Consider the following 16128-nt stretch of genomic DNA (forward strand, 5'->3'; position numbering starts at 1 on the left):
GAGAGCGTGAGATAGAGAGAGTGAGATATATATATATATATATATATATATATATATATAGAGAGAGAGAGAGAGAGAGAGAGAGAGAGTTAGATAGAGAGAGTGTGAGAGAGAGATATAGAGAGTTAGAGTTAGAGAGAGAGAGAGAGTATGCACAAAGGGAACATGCTTTTCATACCTGTTTATTCTAAAGAAAAGTAGGTTTCTATTTTGTATTTATCCATCTATTTATTTATTTATTTATATTTAGATGTGGTCAGAAATAAAATAAGTGGTGATCATGTGGCATTTACAGTGAGGGAAAAAAGTATTTGATCCCCTGCTGATTTTGTACGTTTGCCCACTGACAAAGAAATGATCAGTCTATAATTTTAATGGTAGATTTATTTGAACAGTGAGAGACAGAATAACAACAAGAAAATCCAGAAAAACGCATGTCAAAAATGTTATAAATTGATTTGCATTTTAATGAGGGAAATAAGTATTTGACCCCTCTGCAAAACATGACTTAGTACTTGGTTTAAAAACCCTTGTTGGCAATCACAGAGGTCAGACGTTTCTTGTAGTTGGCCACCAGGTTTGCACACATCTCAGGAGGGATTTTGTCCCACTCCTCTTTGCAGATCTTCTCCAAGTCATTAAGGTTTCGAGGCTGACGTTTGGCAACTCGAACCTTCAGCTCCCTCCACAGATTTTCTATGGGATTAAGGTCTGGAGACGGGCTAGGCCACTCCAGGACCTTAATGTGCTTCTTCTTGAGCCACTCCTTTGTTGCCTTGGCCGTGTGTTTTGGGTCATTGTCATGCTGGAATACCCATCCACGACCCATTTTCAATGCCCTGGCTGAGGGAAGGAGGTTCTCACCCAAGATTTGACAGTACATGGCCCCGTCCATCGTCCCTTTGATGCGGTGAAGATGTCCTGTCCCCTTAGCAGAAAAACACCCCTAAAGCATAATGTTTCCACCTCCATGTTTGACGGTGGGGATGGTGTTCTTGGGGTCATAGGCAGCATTCCTCCTCCTCCAAACACGGCGAGTTGAGTTGATGCCAAAGAGCTCCATTTTGGTCTCATCTGACCACAACACTTTCACCCAGTTGTCCTCTGAATCATTCAGATGTTCATTGGCGAACTTCAGACGGGCATGTATATGTGCTTTCTTGAGCAGGGGGACCTTGCGGGCGCTGCAGGATTTCAGTCCTTCACGGCGTAGTGTGTTACCGATTGTTTTCTTGGTGACTATGGTCCCAGCTGCCTTGAGATCATTGACAAGATCCTCCCGTGTAGTTCTGGGCTGATTCCTCACTGTTCTCATGATCACTGCAACTCCACGAGGTGAGATCTTGCATGGAGCCCCAGGCCGAGGGAGATCGACAGTTCTGTTGTGTTTCTTCCATTTGCGAATAATCGCACCAACTGTTGTCCCCTTCTCACCAAGCTGCTTGGCAATGGTCTTGTAGCCCATTCCAGACTTGTGTAGGTCTACAGTCTTGTCCCTGACATCCTTGGAGAGCTCTTTGCTCTTGGCCATGGTGGAGAGTTTGGAATCTGATTGATTGATTGCTTCTGTGGACAGGTGTCTTTTATACAGGTAACAAACTGATATTAGGAGCACTCCCTTTAACAGTGTGCTCCTAATCTCAGCTCGTTACCTGTATAAAAGACACCTGGGAGCCAGAAATCTTTCTGATTGAGAGGGGGTCAAATACTTATTTCCCTCATTAAAATGCAAATCAATTTATAACATTTTTGACGCGTTTTTCTGGATTTTCTTGTTGTTATTCTGTCTCTCACTGTTCAAATAAATCTACCATTAAAATGATAGAATGATCATTTCTTTGTCAGTGGGCAAACGTACAAAATCAGCAGGGGATCAAATACTTTTTTCCCCTCACTGTATTTATATTTTACTTGATATTTTGATGTGTGGAGTGAAGAAAAGACCTGAAAATCTTAGGACTTATGATTGTGTGAATTGTGGGACACTAATAAAATCATTAAAAGTTAATCATTAACTATATGAATTTAAAACATCTCTATATACATATATAATTTTCTCTAAGGTGGGAGGGAGAAGATCAGTGGGAAGGAGGATCTGAAAGAGAATAAAGACATGGACATAAAGAAATGGATCCGATACCTTCTTGGTTCTGTCTCTAATCGGGGTAATATTAAATTCATCTAAATTGGACAATAGGTAAGGGGAACATAGATCCCCTACTTTTAAACCTAACCTGAACCCTAATTCTAACCATCAAAAACATTTTCATTTTTCTCTCTTGAAATTTAGTGACCAACCCGAACAATAAACCTAACCTCAACCATCAGAAACAAAGGATAACTGATAACAGATCCTCGAACCCTCAAAGTTAATAATGACCCTAACCCTAACAGACCCTAACATACCCCCGACAGATCCTTCACGGTATTGTGGAGGGGAGGGGATCTGAAATAACTGGGGTTCCTCAGGGGTCAGTTCTGGTTCAGTTCAGTTCTATCTACACTACATCTGGGGCAGGTGATTGAGTCTCATGGCTTCTCAGATCATTCCTATGTTGATGACACACAGCTCTATTCATCCTGCCTGAAGATCCATCCGTGTCTGCACGAATCTCCGCTTGCCTGTCAGACATCTCGGTCTGGATGAGGGAACACCATCTTAAGCTCAACCTGGCAAAATCTGAGCTTCTCGTCATCCCAGCCTGTCCCTCAATCAACCACAACCTCACTGTACAGCTCGGCTCAACCACACTCAAGCCAACCAGGACGGCCAGGAACCTTGGGGTGACTTTCGATGACAGCTTGACCTTTACAGACCACATCTCAACAACTGCACGGTCCTGTAGGTTCATCCTGTACAACATCCCAGCAGCTCCATCACACCCCTTCAGATGATTCAGAATGCAGCAGCGCGTCTCGTCTTCAACCAGCCCAAGAGAACTCATGTCACACCCCTCTTCATCTCCCTCCACTGGCTTCCTGTAGCCGCCCGCATCAAATTCAAGGCCTTCATGCTCACGTACAAGACCTTGCCTGGAACAGCGCCCCCTACCTCAACTCTCTCCTGAAGGCTTACATTCCCTCTCGCAACATGCGATCGATTAGCGACCGACGTTTAGTAGTTCCTCCCTTACACTAACCCTACCCCTCACCCAAACTCCACCCCTTACACTAACCCTACTCCTCACCCAAACTCCACCCCTTACACTAACCTTACCCCTCACCCAAACTCCACCCCTTACACTAACTCTACCCCTCACCAAACTCCATCCCTTACATTAACCCTACCCCTCACCCAAACTCCACCCCTTACACTAACCCTACCCCTCACCCAAACTCCACCCCTTACACTAACCCTATCCCTCACCCAAACTCCACCCCTTACACTAACCCTACCCCTCACCCAAACTCCACCCCTTACACTAACCCTATCCCTCACCCAAACTCCACCCCTTACACTAACCCTACCCCTCACCCAAACTCCACCCCTTACACTAACCCTACCCCTCACCCAAACTCCACCCCTTACACTAACCCTACCCCTCACCCAAACTCCACCCCTTACACTAACCCTATCCCTCACCCAAACTCCACCCCTTACACTATTATTATAGTGCTCGGTTAATGTTGTTGATTATTTTTTATTGTTCAGTCGTGTGTTTAGTGCACAGGAAGATCGTCAGTAAAAGTGGAAATGGAAGTTCTTCAGGTCATCATTACCCGCGTTCTACAGTCAGGTACGGAGTCACTTTCACCTTTACAACCTCACCTGTGTGTGTGTGTGTGTGTGTGTGTGTGTGTGTGTGTGTGTGTGTGTGTGTGTGTGTGTGTGTGTGTGTGAGAGAGAGATCATAAAACACTCAGAACATTATGTAAATGTAGTTTATAGAATTTTGCTGAAAAAATATACATTCTGAATATTTCATACATGGAAATAGTAAAATGTGAAATTTTATTTAAAAAATAATTCACTCTATTAAATCAGACAAATGGAAAATAATTATAAACATTTTCTCTCTGAATTGAGGATAAAAGTGTTCCTGCCTGAAGATAAAACTATATCACAGAATCAGAGAAACACAGCAGCCACGGTGTCTGCCACTCCTGCAGAGAGGGGGGGGGGGGGGGGGGGAGCGGAAGAGAGACAGAGAGAGAGAGAGGAAATAAACAAAAACAAGGAATAAAAGATTGGAGACATTTATTTATTTATTATGTATTTATTTATTTATAATGTATTTATTTATTTATTATGTATTTATTTATTATGTATGTATTTATTTATTATGTATGTATGTATTTATTGAGACTCAGTGATGTATTATTTTATGATGTATAGAACACGTCTGTGGTGGAGTTAGAGAGAGAATTATATTACTTTTTTTATATGAATGTGAAGATTTACTTCCTGTTTTTAAAAACACTTTCCATGTTTGGTTCATATTTATTCCCACACAACGGGACATGCATTATTAAAGTGACTAACATTATTATTATTATTATTATTATTATTATTATTTACTCACCACACATGTTCTCCCCCATTTTAATGTAGGCGTATCCCTCATCACCCCACGACGTCCCCCACGAATTACGCACAATCCAAAATGGCACCTCACCTACAACACACACACACACACACACACACACACACACACACACACACACACACATATACATACATTGGAATTTATCATCTGATTTCTCTCACGCACATTTTATTTACTATTTGGCTGGAACACTGAAATTTAAAGCTCCAGTAGAGCTCACATACTATAACCTGTAGTATCAGTGCAGCGTGTGTGTGTATATGTGTGTGTGTGTATGTGTATATATGTGTATGTGTATATATGTGTGTGTGTGTGTGTGTGTGACCTGTAGTATCGTAGCCGGTGATTAGCACAGCATGATTAGCGTGTTCAGAGGAACAGTGGTGTTGAATGATTCCTCCCTGATAATCCTGCCAGCTCACTGCGTCTACTATAACCACCAACGGCCCCCAGTCCACTAACCTCCTCCTCATCTCCTCCTCCTGTCCACTACACACACACACACACACACACACACACAGTTACAACAGAAACGATGACGTGTTAGTACGAGTGCATTAATATAAACTGTGATAAATGTTAAAACTCATTTGCGCTTCATTCATCCAATCACAGATAACTTCCTGGTCATGTGATCTAATTCATGCGCTGCTGATGAAAGACGGCACCTCACACGAGTGTGTCTCTGAATCAGACACGATCTAATGCAAAAGAATGTGTAGAGGTTTTTTTTTTTCTTTTCACCAAATCTAATTTTTCTTTGTAAGAAGTGTGACTGTATAATTCCTGTTTATTTTACTTCACTCGTTGTTGCCAAGCGACTGAAACACTTCAGCTCTCAGGCTGTGGCCGAGGTTTTAAATGGTAATCAGATGACAGGTTTTTATTTTAATCCTGCTTGATATCGACTTCCTGTTTGTCTGGTGATATAAAACAATAACTACAGAATGAACTCCGTGTGATTTCACATGATTAACTCACCATCGCCCCCTACTGGACACTGCAGCAATGACACGCTTTACATTAATGGTAAATGGCGCACTTATATAGTGCCTTTATCCAAAGCGCTTTACACTGTGTCTCATTCACCCATTCACACACACACACTCACACATACACTCACACACCTATGGTAGCAGAGCTGCTATGCAAGGTGCTAACTTGCCATCGGGAGCAACTTGGGGTTCAGTGTCTTGCCCAAGGACACTTTGTCATGTGGAGTCATGTGGAGTCACGTGGGCCGGGAATCGAACCGCCAACCCTACGATTAGTGGACAACCCACTCAACCACCTGATCCACAGCCGCCCATTAATGAATGAATTAATTAATCAAAACAAAACATTTAGGAGAGTATTCGAACCCTGTAAAGTCCGGTTCTTTATTTTCTTTGTCCTCGCTCTGTACCTGAAGTTGAAGGCAACGTAGTCCTTCACCAACACGCCGCCGTGACTCCGGGAGAAAATCCGACACACTCCGGTCTCCTCTCGGTACGGATACTCCGTCTCGTTCACCAGCTTCTCCCCACTCTGACCAGAAGAACATTCAGACAGATACACAACATAATACATCATAAAACATCCATCACTTGGTCACTGAAGCAGCATAATGTTTAAATAAACACATGAAAACATTTCGAACCCATCTTTACTTTATTTATAAACATCTTTTACTCTTTTACTCATTATTACAACACTATTTTCCATCCATATATTCTCACAGCGTCCTCGAGCTCTAGAAAGGCGCTATATAAATGAAACTATATACATATGTAGTGTTTTCTTTTTTCAGTTTTTTTATTCTTTTAATTTGAATTCATCAGCTTTTATTTTAATCAAATATAAATGTAATATCATTAAATACTAAAGAAGCACATTCATTAATTGTGCATTTCAAATTAGATCTCCCTGCGCTTCTTTCGTTCTTTCTCTTATATCTACGATCTGCTGCAAAAATATTGGCACTCTTTGCGAGAAAGGACCAAAAATAACGGTGTGATTGTATAAAATAAACATTAAACACACTTAAACGACTGGTGAAACCAAATAATATTTCCTCTTAGGAACCTGTGTGCCAAAATTATTGGCATCCTTCAATAAACTTAAAAAAATAAATAAATAAATATTTTTTAAATGCTCTACATTTCCAGGAAGTCTAGTGTTACTTTTGACCAACCTCGAACACCATGTTTTTTTTATTTTTATTTTCATTTAAATATGGTGGTGGATCATTAATAAACCGACTTCAATACAGTTTTGTACAATATTTTAGACTAAAACTTGGAGGTTCAGATCAGTCTTTGTCACTGCATGTGGAACCGAGTTTATACATACAAATTTGCTGTGTTATTAAATGAAGGGGGTCAATACTTTTGCACGGTATGGTACCTGTTTTAGCCAGTCCAGCGTGCTAACGGTCGATCCTCCGTCACATCCACTACTTTTATACGCACAGTCTATAACCTGCTGGACGCTGAGCTCCTGGAACGTTCCTCCGTCTTTCACTCGCACCGACACGACCGCGGAGACCACGCTGAACGCCCAGCATCCTCCGCACTGCCCTCACACACACACACACACACACACACACACACACACACACCAAGTCATTCACCTGTACACGGACAACGTTAAAACTCACTTCCTGTTTGGACACTAACCGATTTCTGATTGTGAACAGGACCGACAGCTCCACGATCCCTCCAGTCGAACTTCCGAGGATAAGGAGACGCTCCGAGGTTGCCATGTTGGAAAGATCTGTACCTGGGCACTTTGTCTGGATGAGCTCGGAGATAAAGATCTGAAAAACAAAACCAAACAAAATATGTAATTAAAAGTGATGTATAATTATAATGAAACACATTTAAATGTCGCTGTTACACCAAAAACACTCTGCGGTGATAAAGCGTCAAAAACGTCGAGTAAAATCAACGGTTTTTACATCACCTTTAAACTGCTGAGCCGAGAGCACGGAGAACCGATTCACTCCGTATACCGCCGCGTGCTTCAAACCCCTCGAGCGCGAGTTGAGAAAAGTCTGCCGCTTCACAGAGTACTGATTTACGGACAAAAATAAAACAGACATGAGGAATTAGAGAGATTTAAACACAACACAGAAAAACTGATTATTATTATTATTATTGTTTTTTATAACGTGTTTCATACACCGAATTCAGCTCAAATTACATCACAAGGAAACAAATTATACTATAAACAGATTTAAAAAATGGATTAAAGACATAGAATGAGCTGCAATAATAAAATATAAATCATTCATAAACATGAGATGAACAAGAAAAAGAGTAAAGGTTACAAATAGAACCCTTAATTATTCCCTGAAGAGGATAGAACCAGGTAGAACCTTTTTAGAATGTTTATTAAGAACCCTAACCTATTACAAAGATTTGAAGAATGTAGAAGTCTCTAAATGAGTGTTGATCAGAAAGTGTTTTGGTTTCTCTGAGCTAAGAACCATTAATTATCCAATGAACCCTTAAAGAACCCTTTCGGTTCTAAGAGTCTGTGCTACAAATTCCAAATTATTGCTTCATATTTTTCTGTTTAATATCTAGAACCTGTCAGGAGTTTAACATCTAGCTTCTTTTTATCTAACATTCTGCACCTTTAAACCTACATCTGAGTGGAGCCGACTCTTTTGAATGAATCAGATCGTGAGTCGACTCTTTCAGCTCCAAAAGGCTCAATGCGTTTCTCTTTTTGTAAACCGGACAGTCTACACTATTTTTTGCCATGAGGATGTTGTTTATTTTACGGCTGGAATTCTTTCATTATATCTCATTCTGCCTTTGAATAAACTAAATAGCATTATTTTCCATGGCGTTTTATAAAATTATGCAGACTGAATCCGAGTCGAGTGCTTCCTGATTCAAACACACGGCGCAGAATTCACTCGAACAGCTCTGATGTTGAAAAAAGTATCGATGGAAGAATTGTGATTAAAATGCACTAAAGTACTGAATTGCTTAAATCTACAACCAAATAATGACAAAGAGAGGGGAAAAGCCTTGTATATGCGAGTCGGCTCTCACAGCGCGGCTCAAGGAGCCGACTCACAGAACCGAGTCGTTCGTGAACGACACAATCTCAAAAGCGCTTATTCTCTTAGATTAAGTTTCTGTGCAGTTCGATATAAATAATCACGTGTGTGTGTTCACATACTTGTAAATTGATCCAGGCCTGTAAATAATCTGCTTCACTGTAATAACTCCGATTAAACAGCTGATTCAACAGCTCTAATATTTGTCCTTTAGTGTTGCGAAGCTCATCAGAGAAATCCGTTAAAGCTCCGTGTGTGACATTAAACATCAGCAAACTGTAAGAGAACAAAACAGTAAACGCTTCAGTATACTGCATTTTACACGATTAAAATAAAAAATAACGCACTGAGCCTCTGTAATTCTGACAAAAAAAACATTTCTAACTGTTTCCGCTTTCACTCTGTAATGTACTGCATTCACAGTAAGTCCCGCCTTCTATGCAAGGATTCGCTAAGCGCATCCCGCCTTCTGCCCGCTGATTGGATAAAAGTGCAAACACACAATTTCCCGCAGCCAATTGACCAGTTTAACAGTCGCTGACGTCACCATATCAACCAGAGATCAAACAGGGAGCACTACGAAAGTGCTGACTAAACACGTAACAGCGATTTAAAAATAAATAAATAACACACATATTCTCAAATTACAGTATGGAAATCAGACACTAAAATAAAATAATACGTGGAATATATTCCCATATCTTGAAGCTAATTCATGGTTTGTAAAATAAAACAGCAGATCTCGTATTCAGAGATATGAAACAGTGGACGCCTTGTTCAGTTAAAAGAGACGCGTCAATTCCGGCGCCATGTTGGAAGGGGATAGCTTTCGATCAGAGCACAGTGGCTTGAATTTAAAATAAACCGGAAAAAAATTCATCATGTATATATAGATATATATATTTAGATAATAATTATTTTATGTAATTCCTATTTACAACCTTTCATTGAATATTCATGCTATGTGTGTAAACACTTTTCAAAATGTTTTGTTGTTGTTACTTTTTATCTAGCATCAGGTTTATATCCAGAAAATGAACCATGGATGCAATTATGACACATTTTAATGAAGCATAAAGTAACACAGAAGGTCCATCATCATCACAAAGCCACCAATCACATTAAACTCACCTGTTCATTTTCTGAAATCTGAAATAAAAAGAATAAAATCACCCAGAATGGAAAATGCAAATCCAAATACAAGAAATCAGGAACACAAAGAGACAACAGATGAACTCGCAGCCACACACACACACACACACACACACACACACACACACACACACACGGACGGTGCTACGAGGTCACCGAGAGAGATATAAGTATAAGTGGATGTGTATATATGCGAATACTGGATATAATCATATATATATTGTGTGTGTGTGTGTATATCTATATATATATAGATTATTAGTACTGAAGTGTACCAGGCATGTTGTTAGTTACAGGTTTATATACTGTTTATAGATGGAAGTAACGCTGATTCATCTGGAGTTTGTGTGGTTTGAAGCTACATCGAGCTCATAAAGAGGAAGAGGTTCAGGAGATTCCGGATCCGTCCCAAACGCTAACGTTCCTGTCTCCTTGGTGTTCTTACTGGAACTTTAGCCATTTAACTGCTAGCTAGCTGAGGTTACCATGACAACCAGTATCACGAATATTAACATGTTTAGAATAATCTGGAACGTCGTAATATGTAAGTACACCACATTTGACCTATTTCATTCATTTCAGATAAAACAGAAACTTTCTCGGGATTTCTGTATGAAACTGATTTGGGGGCGGAGCTACACATGTATGAGCCCGAAGTCACAAGTTAATGTCCACCAATCCACCAATCACATCTTATATGCAAATGATGAAATGGAACCTGGAAACTTTTACTTCAGGAACCTGTGCTATCGAGCTATGTTAGCTATTGAGGGTTAAATTTGCAAATTAGCAAATGCAGGATGGAGAATTAAAGTGATTAGCAAGTGTGTTAGCATAGTTAGAATTTTTTCTGAATTCTGAGCAGATTCATTTTAGCTTCCTCTTCTATGTGAGACAGGTTGAAGCAAATTTACAAAACAAATGTGGGTGTGGGGGAGGGCTTGGGATCCTTCTAGCTTTGCTAACACACTGCCAAGCTCCTGGTAGCTAACTTAGCAAAGCAGGTTCAAAGAATAGACCTCAGACGTAATTGGTCCAGAACGGCTTATGGACACAACCACCTTAACTCCCATATCTGTTTTATACTAAGTTTCTGTTTTAAATGGATGGAAAACATTGTACTTTATTATTAATGTTCAACTATGTTTTGTCATCAATTTTGTTAGTGTTGCAGAGCGATTAGCTGAAGTTAGCTAAGCATCATCTGGATGTTTTCACAATTAGTTGTAAAATTATTCACGCTAAATATAACGTTCACAGCCGATTCTCTGGCTTGCACAGTAGTAAGAATATCCCTGTATGTTGTTTATTTTGCACAGAATTTGGTGATATTTTCTGAAGCTAACGCCATCGATGATCAAAACAACGATAAAACTGTTACACAGAAACTTTCACTGTGATTGGCGTGAAGTCTAACCTTAAAGCTACGTTATCTGGAACATAGCTAGTGGTGAAATCTGTCGTGTTCACTCGTCACTGATTTGCTAGCAGAATATTAGCTAATTATGCCCTCTCATTGCTAGCGGCCCAATGAGAACACTTCTACAGAACCCTAGCGTTTGGGACATGACCTGAGCCTTAAAATCAGCCGGTAAATCGTTCCTCAAAGGGTCAAAGGTCATCCATCAGTCACGATTGTCCATCCGAAACTCCATCATGGAGCTAAAGACAATTTTCAGATGACAAACACGGACCGAGTTCAGTCACAACAAACAAATAAAACAAACTCTCTGTAAAGCAAGAGTCCTGAAAGTCCTCGAGCGTCAGAGTTTCAGCACTTTCGCTGGAAACACGCTCTGGGGAGTGGGGCACAGGGGTCAAAGGTCAACAGGAAGCGTGTCCTCAGGATTTGTTCTCGTCGTACATGTCCAAAGACGTCTGAATATCCGGCAGCTCCATCTCACACACCACGCTTCGCGGAGATCCCGAGGTCCGGCCGAAAAAATGGCCACCTGCCAGAGAAGAGACGCAAAAAAGCAGAAATATGAATCAAAAATGAGTTTTATATCAACGAGCTTTTTACTCACAAACAGTGACAAGAGGATATGACAAGGCAAAGAAAAAGAATAAACAAACAAATAAATAAATTCTGCAGGAATGTAAAACGCCTGAAATAGAAAACTAAAATAGAAATATTTCATCAAATAAATGCATTATATGGTATAATAAATAGTAGCAACAGAATACGGAAATGCAAAAAAAAAAAAAAACATCAGAAATGAAACAAAAAACAGTTTAACCTTTATATAAAATAAATTAAAAGTGCTTTAAATTTATTAATGATGAAACGTATTAAAATATAATTTAACTCATCCAAGTTGTTAGTTTATTGACATTAAAAAAGCATAAATGACAAAAAGCAATTATTAAACATAATAATAATAATAATAATAATAATAATAATAATAATAATAAATCCTACACTGATAAGATTATAAAGTCAATTATACAAATTTATTTAAGTTTTAAATAATTGATTAACTACACCACTGTCAGTGTTTATCCTGGAGAGTTATTAAAAATATATTAAACTTTCAGATTTTTAAGGGAATAAAATCGTGACAAATTTAAGTTTATCATAAATATGAAGAACATATTTAAATATTAAGTCTAAATAAACTACTTCAATGAGATTAGAAGCTTGTGCACAGCTACGTTACAGACAGAAGTAACCGTCTGTAAATTTAATGATGAAAGGGTAACTTTATAAAGTGCAATAATCACATACTTGTAGCTGTAAGTGTAATTTAAGTTTTTACGTCTTTAATATTCACGACGCTGTTGTGAATTACGTGATGTTTTACAGTCACGGCGCCAAAACATACGAGCACAATTCGAGAGTTTTGACCGTAACATCAAGTCTTTAGTATTTTAATGGGCGTGGCCAAACTGTTGCCTCCAGTGAACTGAATGGGCGGGGCTTAAGCCAGAGTTTTTAACGTTAAAAGAAACTGAATGTTTTTTTATGATCAGAAGTGTCGTGAGCAGATCACAGAGAGGATTATTATTTCTGAAAATGTTTTTGATATTTATGGAAAATGTGAAAATTCAGATTCATAAAATTTACAGATAATTATACAGGCATTTATCTTCAAATAATTTACCCTTCTTTATAAATAATAATAAAAGTGTGTGTAAGTCTGCATGAACGCCTGACACTGCACATCTGTTATCTGTCTCTCTCTCTCTATCACCGGTGTCTGTTGTGTGTAGTCCTGCAGTGGGAGTATTTATGCGAGAGAGAGTAACGTCGTTAAAACTGCACACAAACTTTCACTTCATAAAGAAGAGAGAAATAAAGTTCACTCATCAGACGCGTAGATTAAAAAATGTTTATTCCAATAGTGCAAATCAGTTTTACAGAAAACACCACGACTAAAGAGAGATGAAGGTGTGTGTGTGTGTGTGTGTGTGTGTGTGTGTGTGTGTGTGTGTGGACTTTATATTTTTACCCACAGCATTAAAACACACATCAGGAGTGTGACATCACCCAGCAGGAAGCAAAATATGATTTAAAGTAGTAAAAGAACCAAAACGAGCAAAATAAAGGGTACAAAATAAAGTAAGATGTGAGATTATCTTTCATCAGAAGGATTAAAGTGAAAAAACAAACAAACCCTGATCTTAGCAGAAGAACTACAGCTCAAAGCTGCGGACGTTCAGAGCTCAGGAACTTAAAGTTCGGGAAATAAAAAGCTCTTTACTGCCACAGGTTCCGGTTTTATGATGTTTTATGATATTGTTTATTATTGTGATTTAAAAGTTGTTTTATTCTTAACTAAAAAGTAAAAAAGAATGGAATTAAATTCATACAAAAGAAGAAATGATTAAAAAAATTAAGTAAAGCAAAAATGTACAAATGTGCAAGAGCCTGTTTGTTTTAATTCTAAACTCTATAAACGTCAGCAGAGCTCCTCCCACTGAGCTGCAGTTCCTGCTCAATTAATCACAAACTAACGGATTACTGGAAAATAACCAATAAATAATAAAGAGTCAATTATTCCCGGAATACTTTAAACCCAACGATGGAGACGTATTAATTCCGGAGTGTTTTGGTGTAGAGGGCGATTTGGATCGGTGAATCAGGTGATCCAAGACGTGAATATAAACGAGTCCGCTGAACTCGCGTGATCGGACTTAATACATACTGAACTTTTACCTTTTAATAAACTGCATTCACTCACTCACTCATTTACTCACTCACTCACTCACTCACTCACTCACTCACTGACTCATTCACTCACTCACTCACTCACTCACTCACTCACTCACTGACTCATTCACTCACTCACTCACTCACTCACTCACTGACTCATTCACTCACTCACTCACTCATTCACTGACTCACTCATTCACTCACTCACTCACTCACTCACTCAATCACTCATTTACTCACTCACTCACTCACTCACTCACTGACTCATTCACTCACTCACTGACTCACTCACTCACTCACTGACTCATTCACTCACTCACTCACTCACTCACTGACTCACTCATTCACTGACTCACTCATTCACTCACTCACTCACCCACTCACTCACTCACTGACTCATTCACTCACTCACTCACTGACTCACTCACTCACTCATTCACTGACTCACTCACTCACTCACTCACTCACTGACTCATTCACTCACTCACTCACTGACTCATTCACTCACTCACTGACTCACTCATTCACTCACTCACTCACTGACTCACTCATTCACTGACTCACTCATTCACTGACTCACTCACTGACTCATTCACTGACTCATTCACTGACTCATTCACTTGCTCACTCATTCACTCACTCACCCACTGACTCACCCACTGACTCACTCACTGACTCACTCACTCATTCACTCACTCACTCCATTCCATTCGGCCATTTTCTTCCTTTTACCTCCATTTTGTTTTAGTTGTGAATTTAACACTGAATTTGGCCTAACTGCGTCTAAGGAGCTTAAATAATACAAAATACTGTCAATGTTGTATATTTATAATTATTTTGTTATATATGAGGAATTTGATGTAGGAGTTCCTGACACAGGTGCTATTACCAGGGTTGCCAGATCTATATATATATATATATATATATATATATATATATATATATATATATATATATATATATATGACTCAATAATATTCGCATCCATTTAAGTACTAAATGTTTAATGGAATTATTTATTACTTGAGAATGGGTTTTAAGCCGGCTGTCAGGAAGCGATAAATCCTCTTCACACGTCACACTACGACGTATTTAACGCCGAGACGGAGACATTTCAGACGGATGAGGGATCTGCAGTGTAATAAAAGGCGTATCAATGCCAATCAAATGAAGAAAAACTTACTGGTGTTTAAAAAAATAAACACTTCATAACACTGCACGAAGACGTGAAAATAAAACACCCGGTAAGAAGAACCATTAAAACTGACCGAAGATAAGATATGGATCTCAAAAACTACAAATAAACAGAACCAGAACTTCATTAATGAACTGCAAGACGCCGTCATGAAGAAAATCTTGTAATGAAGTAATGATTTAATTTGGAAATCCGACGTCCGTCTTCACGCCGTGTCCAATCTGAAACAGAGAAAATCGCTGCAATTAATATTTAAAGCAAATACTATTAAAATGTACAACTTTATTAAACATTGGGACTTTAATAAGCGTGTGTAAATTACATCTGAAGATGATTTATGTGGTTTTAAATTCTTCTGTGAACATCTTTCGTTCTGTAAGTTAAATATTTACACCGCACTGTTCGGTCAGGAGTTCCAAAAAGTTTCAAACAAAAAAAATAAATACAAGGTAAATTAGTTGTGAGACGTGTGATATTAAACAAACATCTATAACAGCATCTTATTTTATATTACCTCTCAACCAAACAACACAGAGATCATTATTATCTGTTAGAAATCACGAAAAGTAGAATTCATGGCATGCGATATCAGCACTGAACCTTACTAGTGTCTTTATTTCACACTTTTATTTATTTTTTCTGGCCCTGAAATCAGTTCCAAGCCCCTCCTCGCCCATGGGAACGAAGCTGCTGCCAGATCCACCCCTTTTTCCTTAAAAGGCAACTCATGAGGCACATGTAACCACAACAGAAGGGGCGTTGTCATGGGGATTGAGCGGAAAGGAAAAGGCTTGTTAAATGTTTTCTTGTAATTTCACCTCACAGTCCATAGAGGGCGCTAAAATCACAAGTTTGCTGTTTGGTAATTAGCTGTACTGAAATATTTAAGTATAAAATCTCCAATCAGTTTCCTCTTTAACACAATTGATGTATATAAAAAAGAACAATCCTGACTGAAATGGACCTGAACGTTACTTTGACGTTTACTACGAAACAATTCTTCAAGATAACAAACGGAACGTTA

At 38.9% G+C, this 16128-nt stretch overlaps 2 protein-coding genes across 4 annotated transcripts in view; both read right to left on the minus strand.

Annotated features, from left to right (window-relative positions):
* Window positions 1-3868: 3868 nt before the first annotated feature.
* Window positions 3869-9042, minus strand: ctso (cathepsin O). Its single transcript, XM_017475184.2, has 8 exons — window positions 8724-9042; window positions 7491-7599; window positions 7205-7344; window positions 6933-7100; window positions 5953-6074; window positions 4873-5036; window positions 4524-4616; window positions 3869-4104 (listed from the first exon to the last, which is right to left on the minus strand). The coding sequence occupies exons 1-8, from the start codon at window positions 8916-8918 to the stop codon at window positions 4070-4072; spliced, it is 1026 nt and encodes a 341-aa protein (XP_017330673.1). The 5' UTR covers window positions 8919-9042; the 3' UTR covers window positions 3869-4069.
* A 605-nt stretch (window positions 9043-9647) lies between these two features.
* Window positions 9648-16128, minus strand: part of rnf130 (ring finger protein 130) — a 52398-nt gene continuing 45917 nt past the window's right edge. Inside the window, exons 10-11 of one of the 3 annotated variants that reach the window (XR_008396829.1) lie at window positions 14933-15325; window positions 9648-11705 (exon numbers count right to left, since the gene is read on the minus strand). Coding sequence is in view for 2 of the 3 variants with exons in the window: in XM_053682001.1 (XP_053537976.1) it covers window positions 11596-11705 (110 nt within the window). In the remaining variant the exon portion in view is untranslated. Of the gene's footprint in view, window positions 11706-13071; window positions 15326-16128 lie in introns of those variants that run through there. The other 2 variants (XM_053682001.1, XM_053682000.1) reach the window with 2 other exon arrangements.

Source organism: Ictalurus punctatus, chromosome 8 (genome assembly GCF_001660625.3).
Source record: "Ictalurus punctatus breed USDA103 chromosome 8, Coco_2.0, whole genome shotgun sequence".
Lineage (NCBI taxonomy): Eukaryota > Metazoa > Chordata > Actinopteri > Siluriformes > Ictaluridae > Ictalurus > Ictalurus punctatus.